The following is a 13,308-nucleotide window of genomic DNA, read 5'->3' as shown; positions in this document are numbered from 1 at the left end:
GGGGGTAGAAGTGAAATGGTGGTCTTCTCTTCTGACCTGACAATGCACTTTCCCCACATCTTCGACGTGGGAGAGTCAGCAGGCGGGGCTCGCGGCACAATGTCCTGCAGGGCGCGGGAGTGGACGAGTTTGATGAAGGTGGTGTGGCTGGGTGTGAATGTGTTGTTGATTTTTGCTTCGCAGCGGGTGCGCCAGATTGCCCAGCGTCCGAGGTGGTACAGGATCGTGGCAAGCGCTCGCATTTCCTTTTTTCGCGCAAGCGTGGTGGGGAAGGGACCGAACAGGAGGGCTTTGTCGAACATTGGGAGGGAACTTGAGTGAGCGTGCTGGAAGATGGCGTTCGCGGTTTCCCAAACCGCTTGGGCTGTGTGGCAGCGGACAAGGATGTGGTGCCAGGTTTCTTTGGCCGAGCGGCCGTCGTGTTTGCAGTGCGCGCAGTCGTAGCGCCCGGTGGCAATTCTGTCGTCGTACTCTTCGCGGGAGAGCGAGCCGGCGATCTGTTTCCAGCCAGTCGGCGCCCAGTCGGACCGAACCCACCTCTGCTATCGAGTTGATAGGCCATATGCAAATGGAGCTCTTTGGCGATGCCATCATCCTAAAAAGTGTCTGTGTGTCACATCTTGGCTCAGTCACTTTCCGTTGTTTTTCAATGTCGTCCAAGCGCAACCCGCAAACGGCTCCGTTTCCACCGGCCGCAAGTCGGAAGGCGAATGCACGTCGCGCATCTGAAGCCCTTTCAGATGCCAGTGAAGTGAGGGCGCCGAAACAGTCAAAACTGGCAGCCGTAAGTGGACAAAGGTTGCCTGTGTCTTGGCAGTTTTGCGCGCCTTTTTTGTGTTGTTTTCTTCTCGAATACTCTTCACCCACCCACTCACGCACCCATCCGCCCAGTCAACTTCCTTCCCCGTGCAACACATTAAAGGCTTTATTCTAGAGCCGCCAAACATGGCATGGCCTTTCCATTCCGCCCAACCCACCTTTTTCCCGTCTTTTTTGAAACTCTGGAGTTTTCACCTTCACCGATGTCTTGGTAGGACGACATGTTTGGGCAAACACGCGGCAGAGTCTTCCCAAGCGCTCGAAAATCGAGCTCAGCTTTGGCGCGTGCAAAGCGGGCGTCAACTTTCACAATAACGATTGACGACACAGTGAGTGGGAAATGTGCAGTTTCTGTTGAAGGTTGAAGCTGACGATGTGTGTTCAAAGCAGGGTGCTGGTTTAGCAACCAACAGCAGCCAGGCTGCGCCAGTGCAAGTCAGTGCTCAAAGACGCTTGGTTTCTGAGATGGATTGGTGGTTTGCTCCTCAGACTGACAATTGCTTGTTTTGTCCACAGGTCCCTGCTCACCTCACAGCCGAGGAACAACAGCAGTACCGTGATTTACAACACCCACTTCTTCAAGCGCCATTCCGTAAGCGCCGTTTGACGAGATTGGTGCGAGCTGTTTCGACTCAATGTGTGCGCGCTCATGAACGCATGCTGGAACAACAGGAGAGCTGAAAAGCACGCCAGCCATGATCCGCGATTCGCTCCGTGGCCTGATCACATTGGAGCGAAAGCAAGTACGTTTCTAGTCGAGCGCAATGACCGAATTGTGAAGTTTGTCTAATGTTGTTGCTCTGCAGACCCGCTACACACGACAGAAGGAAACCTCCTCCTCCATCGAGGCGCTGCTGAAGAAACGGATGAAAAAGACACTCGCAAACGACACTGATCCACTTGAGCATCGGTCGTTTCTTGCTGCCACAATCCCTGGTACAGGGAACTCGGGTCTGTGCGACGCGTTTGTGCATCAAATTGCCCCGGAAGCTCATCGTTACAGAGAAAACGATCCGTTGTGCTTATCCGTCTCTTTCGACGGTCCTTCCGGTTTCGACTCTGCAAACGACTGGACAGTTCTCAAGCAAGCCAATCCGGAGCACGCTCTGTCGACTCGCCTGCTGGCTGCCTACTTTGAAATTCCCCCGAGGTTTTTTCAGGACAACTTTGAACAAACTGGCAGCTTCCAGGTCGCTGCTACGCTCCAGTTCATCCAAGAGTTTGAGTACTCGGCTCGTAACGACAGTCAGCAGCCCACGAGTCATGATCAACTGCCGTGGCTTGCCATCGCTGTTGACGGAATTCAACAGTTGCTTGGCTGTTCGAGCTGGCACAACGCTCAACGTCAACGTCGGCTGCTGGACAAGACTCTCGCGTCACTCAAGGCTGCCGTTAAGCGCCCCGCAGCGCGACTCTTTGTGCTTTACGCTGGCACTTTGTCCGACGAACTCACCACTGGCCTGATTGAGTCGTTCCACTCTCAAACCTCAACTTCAAGCAAGTTTGACGTGGATGAGGAGGAGGTGCCTGAACCCCCGCGCGTGGATGCAAACCTCGAGAGCCAGTTGCATCCTTCCGGTGGCATACCATGCCACATTGAGAAGGTTCTTGGTGTGATGGCAAGTGGCGCGGCGGCTAAACTCTGTCTGAATGCCCGCACGTTTATCGAACTCGTGCACTTCTGTGCGTTCGACGCGTTCTCGATCAACCCTTCAAGTCTGGACGCCCGAACTCGCTCTTGGATTAACACAGGATGTGCTTTCGTCGGTCAGTTGGCTGGTTGTCACACTTCAAGATGCTGGACTTGACTGATTGTTGTGTTGACTCCTTCCGCCTTATTGATGACAAACAACAGCGTGCGAGAAAGACAGCAGAGGGTCGTTGCAGTTCAATTTGCCCAGCGAGTCGAAACTTGGTGAGGATTTCTGGAATTGCTTTTGTGACCTGAGAAACGACAAGTTGACGTGCTCGTTGAGTGTTTGCAGATCTACGTTCGGGTGACGCCCCACTAAGACGTGACACGCTCGCACAAACTGTGCGCTCGGCCTACCGCCATGTCGATGAACTTCAGCGCAGGATGGAGCATCACTTCACGGATCGTTATCTTCCTGCAGTTGCGTGGGAGCATACTGTGGTTAACCTTTTCAACTTGCGATTGATTGTACTTGTCGCCAAAGCACTGCTGGATCATACTGACGCTTCGAAGCAGCTTGACGCTTCAAAACAGCCTGACGCATCAGACCAGACTGGTGCACCACAGCTGCCGGCTCACATTGATGTACCGCTGAGTCGGGTGCTACCTGGCGTCAAGTTTGGTGCGGGATGTGAGGGACTCCAACTTCGGTTGCCACTGAGCAATTGGAGGGAAGACCTGACGTGCATGATGAAGCTCGACAATGCTGAATGTACACTCGCAACTCACATTGAGCCGGCTATTGACTGTTACATGCATGCTCAAGTCGTCGAGAAGGTAAGTTGCCAAACCCTACCGCCCTTTTGTGGTTTGGATCTTTACTCACGTTGTTGGCATAATGTTGATTGCAGACTAGCGGCAAAGTGCGTCCGGCAGTCATTGGACTGCAAGTAAAGCATCACAAGTCTCTTCGTCTCACCACCAAAGACGAGATTGAGAGACTGGAAACAAATGCTCGGAGGGAACTCGCCCGAAAGTATGTCATGGAAGAAGGCACTGTGATTCTTGTCGGAGTCATGTTGACGTCTCGAGTGACGATTACAAATCAGCCGCCGCTTTCGTGGGTGATGCACCGCGGGCGACCTGGAGCAATTCGCTCAAGGCTTCCAGATGACAGTTCCTTGAAACCGCTCCTTGCACTGCAAGATTGCATGTCATTATCGCTCACCACACTTCTGCCGCCCTCGTAAAACGTGACAAAGCGTGAGTAGAGAGATGCTTGTTCAACAGTCAAACAACATGAATGTGGAATGCTGTTGACATTGTCAATTTGTACTGTGTGCACAAAAAGCACAAAAATTCACCTCGAGTCACGCAAAGAATCAACCAAATCAAGCCAGCTCCACTTTAGTACTCAGAACATCCACCATTCTCGTCAATCACGTCTTGGATGCAGCGTGGCATCGAGGAAATGGTATCTCGGCAGACCTCATTCAGGACGGTAAACCTTCTCGTGCGATTGTACAGGTTGAGGACCAAGATCCACTACTGGCGGTCAAACTTTGTGAATTGAGGAAAATGATGAGCGGAATTTCGCCACAGCTGATGATTGCATCGAGTTTTGAATTGGCTCTTCTCTCCGACTGCAAACTCATCTCCTTCCATTGGCTTTTGGACGATCTTAACCGAATTTTCAATCATGCTTTCTTATACTGGCTTTGTTTGCTTTGAGATGTGATTGGTTGCTGGTCCGCCGGGACACAAAACACCAATGCACGTCCACTTTTCGACTAAAGTTGCTCACCAACCATGACCATGAACGCCGAGCACGGACCTAGAACGAGCCAATACACACCAGGATTGGGTCGCTTTGAGGTTGTTCGGCAGTCTTTGTTTTTCGCTGTTTTAATTTACCACACTTCGAATGATGCTGACGTATGCGAATATGAATCAGAGACAGCGCGAGCTGTATGACGAAGTCATGAATGGGCCCAACTATGTCGAGTACGAAGCCGAGTTTATTGGAATGAATGTGGCAGTGGGTGCACTGACGAAATGGAGGAACAGTCTGCACGACAGAGAGATTGGCGACGCTGAAGCACTGGCAATTGCTGAGGCACTCAAAGTGAAAACGACAGTGACCATGATCAGGTAAGTTGTTTGTGCTTGTGATCCAGCACAGCATTCAGAGTGCTCAACGATGGACGATGGTACGAACAGTCTGCTCCACAATGAGATTGGCGAAGTTGGAGCGCGCGCGATTGCTGAGACACTCAAAGTGAACACCAGGCTGACTTTTCTCTTGTAAGGCATCTCAGTCATACGGCAATACGGGAGTGGGGGACTATTCAACAAAAGGCACTAAGAGTGGAGCGGATGGGCAGTCTCGGCTGTAATCACATTGGCGATGCCGGCGCTCAAGCGATTGCTGAGGCACTCAAAGTGAACACAACGCTGACTACGCTCTTGTAAGTCATCTCACTTTGACTGATGCATGAGAGTGGATGATTCAGCACAAGCAATTGTGAGTATTGACTGCTGGAGGATGGACAGTCTGGGCTGGAGTCAGATTGGTGATGCCGGAGCTCAGGCGATTGCCGAGGCGCTCAAAGTGAACGCAACGCTGACTGAGCTATTGTAAGACACTGCCACTAAAGCGCGCGTGGGTGACTACAGGTGAGAGACAGCGAGAGTGGCTCACTGATGGGACGGGACGGACAGTCTGTGGCACAATGAAATAGGCGATGCCGCAGTTCCATCGATTGTCGAGGCGCTCAAAGTGAACAAGACACTGAAGACGCTTGAGTAAGAATTGATTGCGGAAAATGCTCGGACGGTCACGAGACTCATGCTATGAATCATCCGACGACAACAGGTTGCACGGGAACTGCTTGTCCCGAGGTGCAATCGATGCACTGACACAAACGGGCAATACATGCATTACCTGTGGGAAAATGAGGTAAGACTTTGCGTATTCGCTTGAAGAAACAAGGCACAACACAACGGTTAGATGCATTGGCTGAAACTATTGTTGAACAGAGTCCAACCCAAGAACGAGCCGTCGCCCGCCACGTCGGCGCTGAATGCCGCTACAGCCGCCGCAAGCATTGTGCCTCAGAGTTCAGACACTCTTGCAACTGAAAATCAGCAATTGCGCTCCGAGCTGGCTGCCAAAGATCAAGAGCTCGCTGACGAACGGCAGAAGCTGGCGGCCAAAGATCAAGAGCTCGCGATGAAGGAACAGGAGCTCGCGGTGAAGGATCAGGAGCTCGCGGCGAAGGAGCAGGAGATCGCAGTGAAGGAGCAGGAGCTCGCAGCCGCAAAGCTGGAGCTCGCAGCCGCAAAGCAAGAGCTCGCTGACGAAAGACAACTACGCGCTGCAAAGGAGCAGGAGCTACAGCTTCTGCTCGGAGTTGCAGACAGAGAAGATTGGATCGATGTAAAGTCGCCAGCGGACGATGATAAAGCAAATGTTTGAATAAAGTGAAAACGTTACAGAACTATGGGAGCATTGTGACACTCACGTGACAAGGAACGCAAAAAGCATGGAGAATGCGCAAATACGAAAACAGCGTACGAGTAGCAAACGAACAAGGGAAGTTAAGCGTTCCTGGGGGAAAACAGTAGTTCTAGCGGCGCTTGGACAACCAACGCAAACAAGAAGAATCAAACGAGAGGCGCCGAACCAAAGTGTTCGGGTTGAAAGCAAACGACGGCAACATAAAATGGAAAATAGATAAAAAATCGAGGTGTCATGTCGAAGAAGAATAAAAACAAATAACTCGCAACTCGTCCAGCAGCAAAAGTCGTGCACGTGTCAGGACCCGCAGGCTCTGCGGTCCCGACTGGGTCGTTCTTTGCTAAGAAGACTCGGCGTTGATGTCTTTGTATTGTTTGTTTGCATGCATTTGGAATTGCAGTTCAGTCTGCAAAGTGAAATAAAACACTTTACAACAACATTGCCTGGCTAACCCTACCAAGGTCTTACAGCACGAACGAAGAATGGTAACAGAAGAGTACTCCCGATATGAAGCTGCAAAATCGCCTCCGTCACGAGACGCTGTCCCCTCCTCTCTCCAATAAAATCTGAGTTGTTGTGCGTTAAAACCCCCATCTGTTGTCCGTGGATGGCGGTAGACTCGGCGTAGGCTGCGCGGCGGAGGGGGTTGTGGAGTGTGGTTTTCACGCGCGCGCGACCCACCTCACCGTGGTCCCTAGACAGCTCAACCGGCATGTTTAGCACGCGTTGGGAGGTCCACATCATGTACCAACTTCATCGTGTGAGCTGCGGATCGGATCGTTTGGTCCTTCTGGTCGCTGCCCAGAACACGCTCTCGGGGAAAGCAAAACAACGAACTTAGAAAAACAAAAGACCTCGCGAATGCAGCGTTTCTTGTGAAGCTTGCCAACATGCTGCTGCGCGGTATGCAGACCTGCTCCCACCGCCGCGCACCGGACCGAGTATCTAAAATGTACATTCTATACGTGGGATCAGAGAAGGGAGGATTATGATCAAACACGGCCCGACAGTACGGTTGCAAAGACATGCGTTTATTCGGCAACACAACAAAGCAAAGGCTGTGGTCAGCAGTACCGCCCAAATCTGTGCACAGGAGGGGCGTGTGTGCGCAAAGTTGCGCTACGGACGTTGTTGGGAGGCACATCTTTTCAAAAACGTTCGATCGGGCCGGTCCAGGTCGCGCAGGTCGGGCTCAAAAGGCTCGCTGTCGTCGTCGCTGTCCGTGTCGCTCAAATCGCCATCATCACTGTCAGGCTCGCGGTTGCCAAACACGTGTTGCCGAGATCGACTGGGGCGAGTATTGGCAGGTAAACCAGCGTTGTCTTGATAGAGGTGATCGAACCAATGTTTCGAGGCGGCGTCAAGACGAGCGCGCTTGCGTGAGCTCTCCTCGGACGAGTTGGTGCCCGCATCAAGCGATAGAGCTCTGCGCCGCCGTGTACCAGCAGTCTCCGTCAAACCATCTGCTGGAGCACTTTGACTGGAGCTGTTGGCAACGGAGTTGACGGGCATTTGCGCAGAACGACGGCGCTGATCTTCCGACCTTTCAAACGCTTCCACATCGCCAGCGACGATGTACGCAGCGCTGGCGCGCAGTGAGGACTTTGGTGGCCTGACAGCGGGTCTGAAGCTCGGCTTGACGCCCGGCACTTTGCGAGCAGCGTACTCTGTGTGCTTTGCGTAAGCTGCAGCTCGCTTCGCGCTGATAGTCGCTGCCCGGGTCTTTTGAGCCTGCCGCTTTGTTTGATTAAAAGTTTTATCAGTAAACAGGGTGCGCATTGCTCGCTGTCGAGAGACTGAACTCAGGGAGCGGGTAGCGAACGTTCGAACTGCCTTCACGACGGTTGCGAGCGCTTTGACTGGCAAAGATAATTTTTGCAAATCATCAAACACTGGCTGCAGTCGAAGCGAGATCTCGTGGACGACTTTCTGCGCCTGGGACGAGTGCCTCAAAGGTGGTGAGTCGCTGTCGTCGGAGTCGGAGTCGTCGTCTTGAAACAGGCTCGTAGCCTGCATAGCTGTGCGTATTGACGGTAGTGTGATCGAAGGTGCAACTGAGGGTGCAACTGAGGGTGCAACTGAGGGTGCAACTGAGGGTGCAACTGAGGGTGCAACCGAGGGTGGTGCGACCGAGGGTGTAACCTCTTCCGCTGCCGTAGACGAAGTCGAAACAGTCGAAGAAGTCGGTTCAAACATTTCTGCTTCCCTGACATGCATGCCATCGCCACTGCCGTGCTCATAACTTGGTTCACTCGAGTTCTGGTCTTGCGGAACATCTGCACCAACTGAGACAGGCGTCTCAGGGTCTGCAGTTGTGCGGACAGGACTTGGAGCCTCACGATCTTGAATGAGCGCGTCCAACGCGATACCAAACACTTCCAGTCCACCAAGCAGGCGGGCAGCAGCTCTAATGTGCGTGCACACGAGGGAGCAGTCGTGGAAGTCGGTGCAAAAACGGGACTTGACGACGACGATGGTAACACTCTTCTTGTATCCCCGATAAATATCGTCGCGCAATTTGTGCCAGTAGTCCTGTGGTACCAACGCATAGTCTCCGATATCGGTGCTTTGACCAAGTCCGTGGGTCTTCATGTGACCGGTTGCAAAGTCCCTCAAGTCCTCGCTGCGTAGGGTTGCTGATTCCGGGATCACCATGCCAACACCAGCGTTGTTGTCGAGTATCACGACACGGTTGTCCAGCACTCTGGCCTTGGCTGTCGACTCGTAGTTCCAGATACGCTCGCGATACTTGGGGAGGCAGGCGAGATTTGGAACGTTGACGAGGAGCCATTGACGTTTCAAGCAAAACTTCTCATTGACATCCCGAATGAGCTTGGTCGCCAGCGTTGGCAAATCCGAGTTCGAGTTGGAGTTGAGATGCGTCATTTTGATTGACTTGAAGAGTCTGCGTGCGAGACAACAACGAAGGCAAGCAAGATCAGCAAAGTGGGGGACGCCAGTTTAAGTACAAAGCCTCTCCAAACCGATCGGTCACTCACCTCTCAATCAAATTGTTGGTAGAACCCTGGTCCAACGCTTTCGGGATGGTTCCGATATGCGGAAGCGTCCAGGTTTCGATTTGGCCCTTGGCAAACCATTCTTTCTCCAGGTACGCCAAGTCCTTCTCGCTCAGTCCGGCCTCTCTGACGCTCTTCACGCGGCTTTCAAGCTCCTCCAGGGACCTGGAACGCCGAACTTTCTTGAGGATCTTCTCAATGTCGGGATGAGAAATATTGCGCAGGACGGCCTGCTTGACATGAAACCAGCAAGTGGAAATCTGAACATTGACGGCCTCCCTGATGGCAGCTGCCTCGGCTTTGCACTTGTCAATCACAAAACGCAGAGGCTGGAAGCAAGGGCCGAGCGCCTCCTTGAGCACCGACAAGAATTTTGCGTACACTGCCGCGGTATCGTTGGAGGCTATCATGAACGCCAGGGGAACGGCTGAACCGCACTCGTCTGCTGCAACAAGCGCCGTCAAGCCCCAGCGGAGCTTGGTCACCTTGTAGGTGGTGTCGAGGAACAGGACTTGAGGGCGCAGCGAGCTCCACATTGCGCGTTGGCACGGCGTGACCAGAACAAGAATGCCTGGCGAATCACGGCAATTAGGATCCTGGGCCTGATGAAAGAGTACGTCTGGATACTGTTGATATGACTTGATGCCAGGACAAACTCCACACCGACCCACAGGATGCGGGTGCGCCAGCGCACGCGAGGTTGGGCTGGTTAACAAGTCTTCCATGCGCATTGCCTCGGAACCAGCCGTCTCGGGGTTGAAAGCCTTGACCATCATGCGTAAAGCGTCATGCGAAGGATACCAACGACCAGACGTCAGTGGAACGTTCCAAGACGGGTGTGGGACGGGTGGCGGGTTTGAGGCGCTGCCTTGAAACTGTTGGACGATCGATGTGACGTCGCAGCGCTTGGATGCGAGATCAAATGCCCATGTTTGGATGCTCGGATGCGCTAACTGCTTGTGAGCAAAGACGCCCTCCGTGCACCGAGCATCGTGCTGGCCGGCGAGAGAAACTCTCCAACCAACAACCTGCAGCGTGTTGCCGTCTACTTGAACCAGGTCGGATTTCGAAATGGCAAAGGTACACGAGCCTTGCCCTAATCCTGGCTGCACGCGGAAGTCGTTGTCGAGTCGATGCGTATGCATGGGGTGTGTGAAGTCTAATGATTCGAGAAATCGGTCTTGAATCATCGACGAAGCTGGAGACGGCTCCTTGCTGCTTGTTGACCGGTGATTGAAGCACCAGAAGCGCTGTGTCCTTGAGCACAGCACGGGTCGGTTCTCGAACCAGAGGTTGAGTTGGTCACGCTCATCTTGCGTGAGGTAAACCGGCGACGTGCCTGGGTGCGAGTTGAGATCATCCTCATCAATGGACTCGGAAACCTCGTCTGCGTGGGTGAGCTGAGCTTCCGGAACCGAAGACACGGACGATGCAGCAAGGTCGTCTTCAGCATCATGTGGAGCGTGGGCAGAGAGAACAGGCGAAGCCGAATCCATCTCATCTCTGACCTGAGACCTGCGTGACTGACCAGGACAGTAGTCGTGCTTCAAACGCAAGTCGATTGTACTTTGTTGGCTTTCCCAGAAGTCCTCCAGGCTCTGCGGATCGTTGAACATCAGGCGGGTGTGGGCAAGCTCGGCGAGCCTCGTTGTCGGAGCGTTTCTGGCTGCCTCCTGGGCTGGCTCCTCGGCTGGCTCCTCGGCTGGCTCGCTCGCCTGCTGATCTTTCAACGCAGCCTTCTTGGCAGTAGCTTTTTTACGATATCTGGCGTTGTCATCAGTGCACGACTTGCATGTCTTTCGTCCCTCAAAGAACTCGAACGATCGGCGGTCGTGATTGTTTTTGCTGCACCTGAAGGAAACAACCGCCATGAGCTGCGACGTCTTCACAACTGTGTTGTCATGTTGCACTCGCATGATGTTATCTTGGTCGAACGTGACTAGCTGGATGATGGGGGTTTCGGGCGAGGTCAAGAGTTCAGGCGGGATGAAGCCTGGGAGCGCCGCCGTAACATGGCGGACCATGAGCCGGTCCGTTCGCGGGGGGAGCTCAAGTTGAAGTGTTTGATCGGCCGGGCTGGGCATGGCGTCAACCACGAAGGTGACGGTGAGTATTGGCGACCAGGTTGTGGCGGGATTTTCTGGCGCTGGAACGCTCATTTGGTGAAGATGTGGAGCGCGATGCGTGCGTGCGCGTGTGCGTGCGTTTGTCCTGTGTTTGATGCAGAAAGATGTCTAGAATGTGAGGATGGGAGCTCGGCACGCAGAGCAGCAAGGGGCTGACGTACGGAGCGATCGAAGAACGATCACAGGGAAAAGGACTGAGCAGACCGCAAAGATCAACTCTCCCCGTTTTCATCCCGCTCTTTTGGGGCTCGTCCACCGAGCGTCTAAAGTCCCCCCGCGCGCCGCGCGGGGCGTTTTCGTACATTAAATATGTTTCTTTTTGTTTTGCAACCACGAAGGCGGGCGAGTCCCAGACGGACGAGCTCAAAACCCGCCTTCCAATGAACAACGCTCGGCGACGCGACGGATCGTCGCGGAGCGACCGAATTTTTCCATTCTCTTTGAAGCACTCCATTGTGCCTACCTTACGGAACACGAATTGCAAAGCACAATGACGAATATCCGGAAATGCCGAGCGGGCAGTAGCCCGCTCGTGCATCAGAAACCCATGCCTTGAAGAACGCCCAAAACCAACAAAAAAAACGCAAAAACAGAAAAAAAAAGCTGGAAAACCGCCCTCCTTTGGAGCGATCCCCGCCCACTCTGGTGGCCCTAGGCATGCAGTATACATGGTACTGATCACATAGCGCGTTGTGGCGGCGCTGGATGGCGCACATAGTGGTCAAGGGGACATGGCAAAGCCTTTACTTTTATAGAAAACCGCTTCATATTGAGAGTCCTCTTCTATTACCACGAAGAATGGGGCGAAATCGAACAAAAGTGAAAAAATCAAAGGAAACAAAAAGCCAGAAACCACACAAACCAGCAAAACAATCAAAAACAAATCAGCAACAAGGGTCAACAAACAATGCCATTAGCGAAAAGCAATGGAAGGATGCTAAGTGATAATCCAACAAACGATCAACGAGCGACAAGAAAGTGAAAAAAAAACAAACAAAAAGAATGACAGTTAGGGTTGAAAGCTGCCTCCCGGTTAAAAGCTGCCTCCCAGTTAGGTGTTAGGTCCCTTCCGAATTTGGACCCACTTTTTACAGCAGAGGTAAGATAACCATCTTGTTCGAAAAATTGTGCTGATTCCGAATCTGTAATGAAAAGTATATCTTATCGGTCTAGTTTTCGTGCAAATCGCCAAAAATGGTGAAAATTGCACATTTTTTTCGCTGTTTTCACGATAGCTTTCTTCCCCTCTGATTTTACACCACAAGTTTCATGGCCATGTTAAACTACACACTACGCCGGTTCTGAATCTGTATTAAGAGGTATACGTCATCGGACTCGTTTTCGTGTAAATCGACCTGAAAGGTGAATTTTCCGCTTTTGCCACAATTTTCTGTCTCGTTTTGCAGAAAAAAGTTTCGCATTCATATTCATCTGGAAAGCGTGCTGATTCCGAATCTGTACTTATATGGGTACCAAATCGGGCGAAACATAGTGTAAAATGACATTAAAGGGATGTTTCGCATGCTTTTGCATTGTTTTCGCCAATCCTGTCCCCCACGTCATGTTTTCGAAAAAAGTGAGATGACAATTTTGATACGAAAATGCGCTGATTCCGAGTCCGTATGAAACAGTGTACGTCATCCGGATGAGTCAGTCCTCTTTTTCTGTGTTCCAGCGCCTTCCCACCAAAGCCCGAACACACACGCCCAACGTCAGCAAACCAACCGCCCAACGCCAACCCAGAAATGACTGGTCCGTCCAAGAATTCTGGGACTGGTCCAGGCCAACCCGCCATCGCGTCAGCGCTAGCGGCGGCCGCCCAACATCAACAACGAGCCAGGACTGCGTCCCCAAGCAGCCAAGTGGACATGACGTCCAATGACCCCGCGCCCGTCCTCCCCACCGCGACATCCGGTGGCAACGCCGCTCCCGGCACAGCTGGCAACACCAACGCCAGCACGACCACCACCCCCGGCCAAGCCGGCCAGGCCACGGCGACGGCCCCCACCGCGGCTTCTGCTGCGGTCTCCTCGCCTGCGGCCTCATCCTCATCCTCATCCTCATCCTCATCCTCATCCTCATCCTCATCCTCCTCCTCCTCCCCCTCCCCCTCCTCCTCCTCCCCCTCCACTGCCTCCTCTTCCTCATCTGCCGCAACCACCACTGCGACCAGCGCCCGGGCTAGCCTCGGCG

The 13,308-nt window shown here is 53.0% G+C and overlaps 3 protein-coding genes across 3 annotated transcripts; 2 read left to right on the top strand and 1 right to left on the bottom strand.

Moving 5' to 3' along the window:
* Positions 1-1,514: 1,514 nt before the first annotated feature.
* CAOG_09094 (hypothetical protein) lies at positions 1,515-3,702 on the top strand (the record flags this gene model as incomplete). Its single annotated transcript, XM_011272449.1, has 5 exons — positions 1,515-1,562; positions 1,626-2,586; positions 2,675-2,734; positions 2,805-3,289; positions 3,364-3,702. The coding sequence occupies 5 exons, from the start codon at positions 1,515-1,517 to the stop codon at positions 3,700-3,702; spliced, it is 1,893 nt and encodes a 630-aa protein (XP_011270751.1).
* Positions 3,703-7,091: 3,389 nt separating this feature from the next.
* On the bottom strand, positions 7,092-11,148 carry CAOG_07462 (hypothetical protein; the record flags this gene model as incomplete). Its single annotated transcript, XM_004343286.1, has 2 exons — positions 7,092-8,877; positions 8,972-11,148. The coding sequence occupies 2 exons, from the start codon at positions 11,146-11,148 to the stop codon at positions 7,092-7,094; spliced, it is 3,963 nt and encodes a 1,320-aa protein (XP_004343336.1).
* A 1,639-nt stretch (positions 11,149-12,787) lies between these two features.
* On the top strand, positions 12,788-13,300 carry CAOG_07461 (hypothetical protein; the record flags this gene model as incomplete). Its single annotated transcript, XM_004343285.2, has 2 exons — positions 12,788-12,913; positions 13,054-13,300. Exons 1-2 carry the CDS (start codon positions 12,861-12,863, stop codon positions 13,298-13,300), a joined length of 300 nt encoding a protein of 99 aa, XP_004343335.1. The 5' UTR covers positions 12,788-12,860.
* Positions 13,301-13,308: the final 8 nt, after the last annotated feature.

The sequence above is a fragment of the Capsaspora owczarzaki genome, assembly GCF_000151315.2.
Source record: "Capsaspora owczarzaki ATCC 30864 unplaced genomic scaffold supercont2.14, whole genome shotgun sequence".
NCBI classification, from domain to species: Eukaryota; class Filasterea; order Ministeriida; family Capsasporidae; genus Capsaspora; species Capsaspora owczarzaki.
The sequence above is the reverse complement of the archived record's forward strand: the minus strand, read 5'-3'. Positions and strand labels throughout refer to the sequence as shown.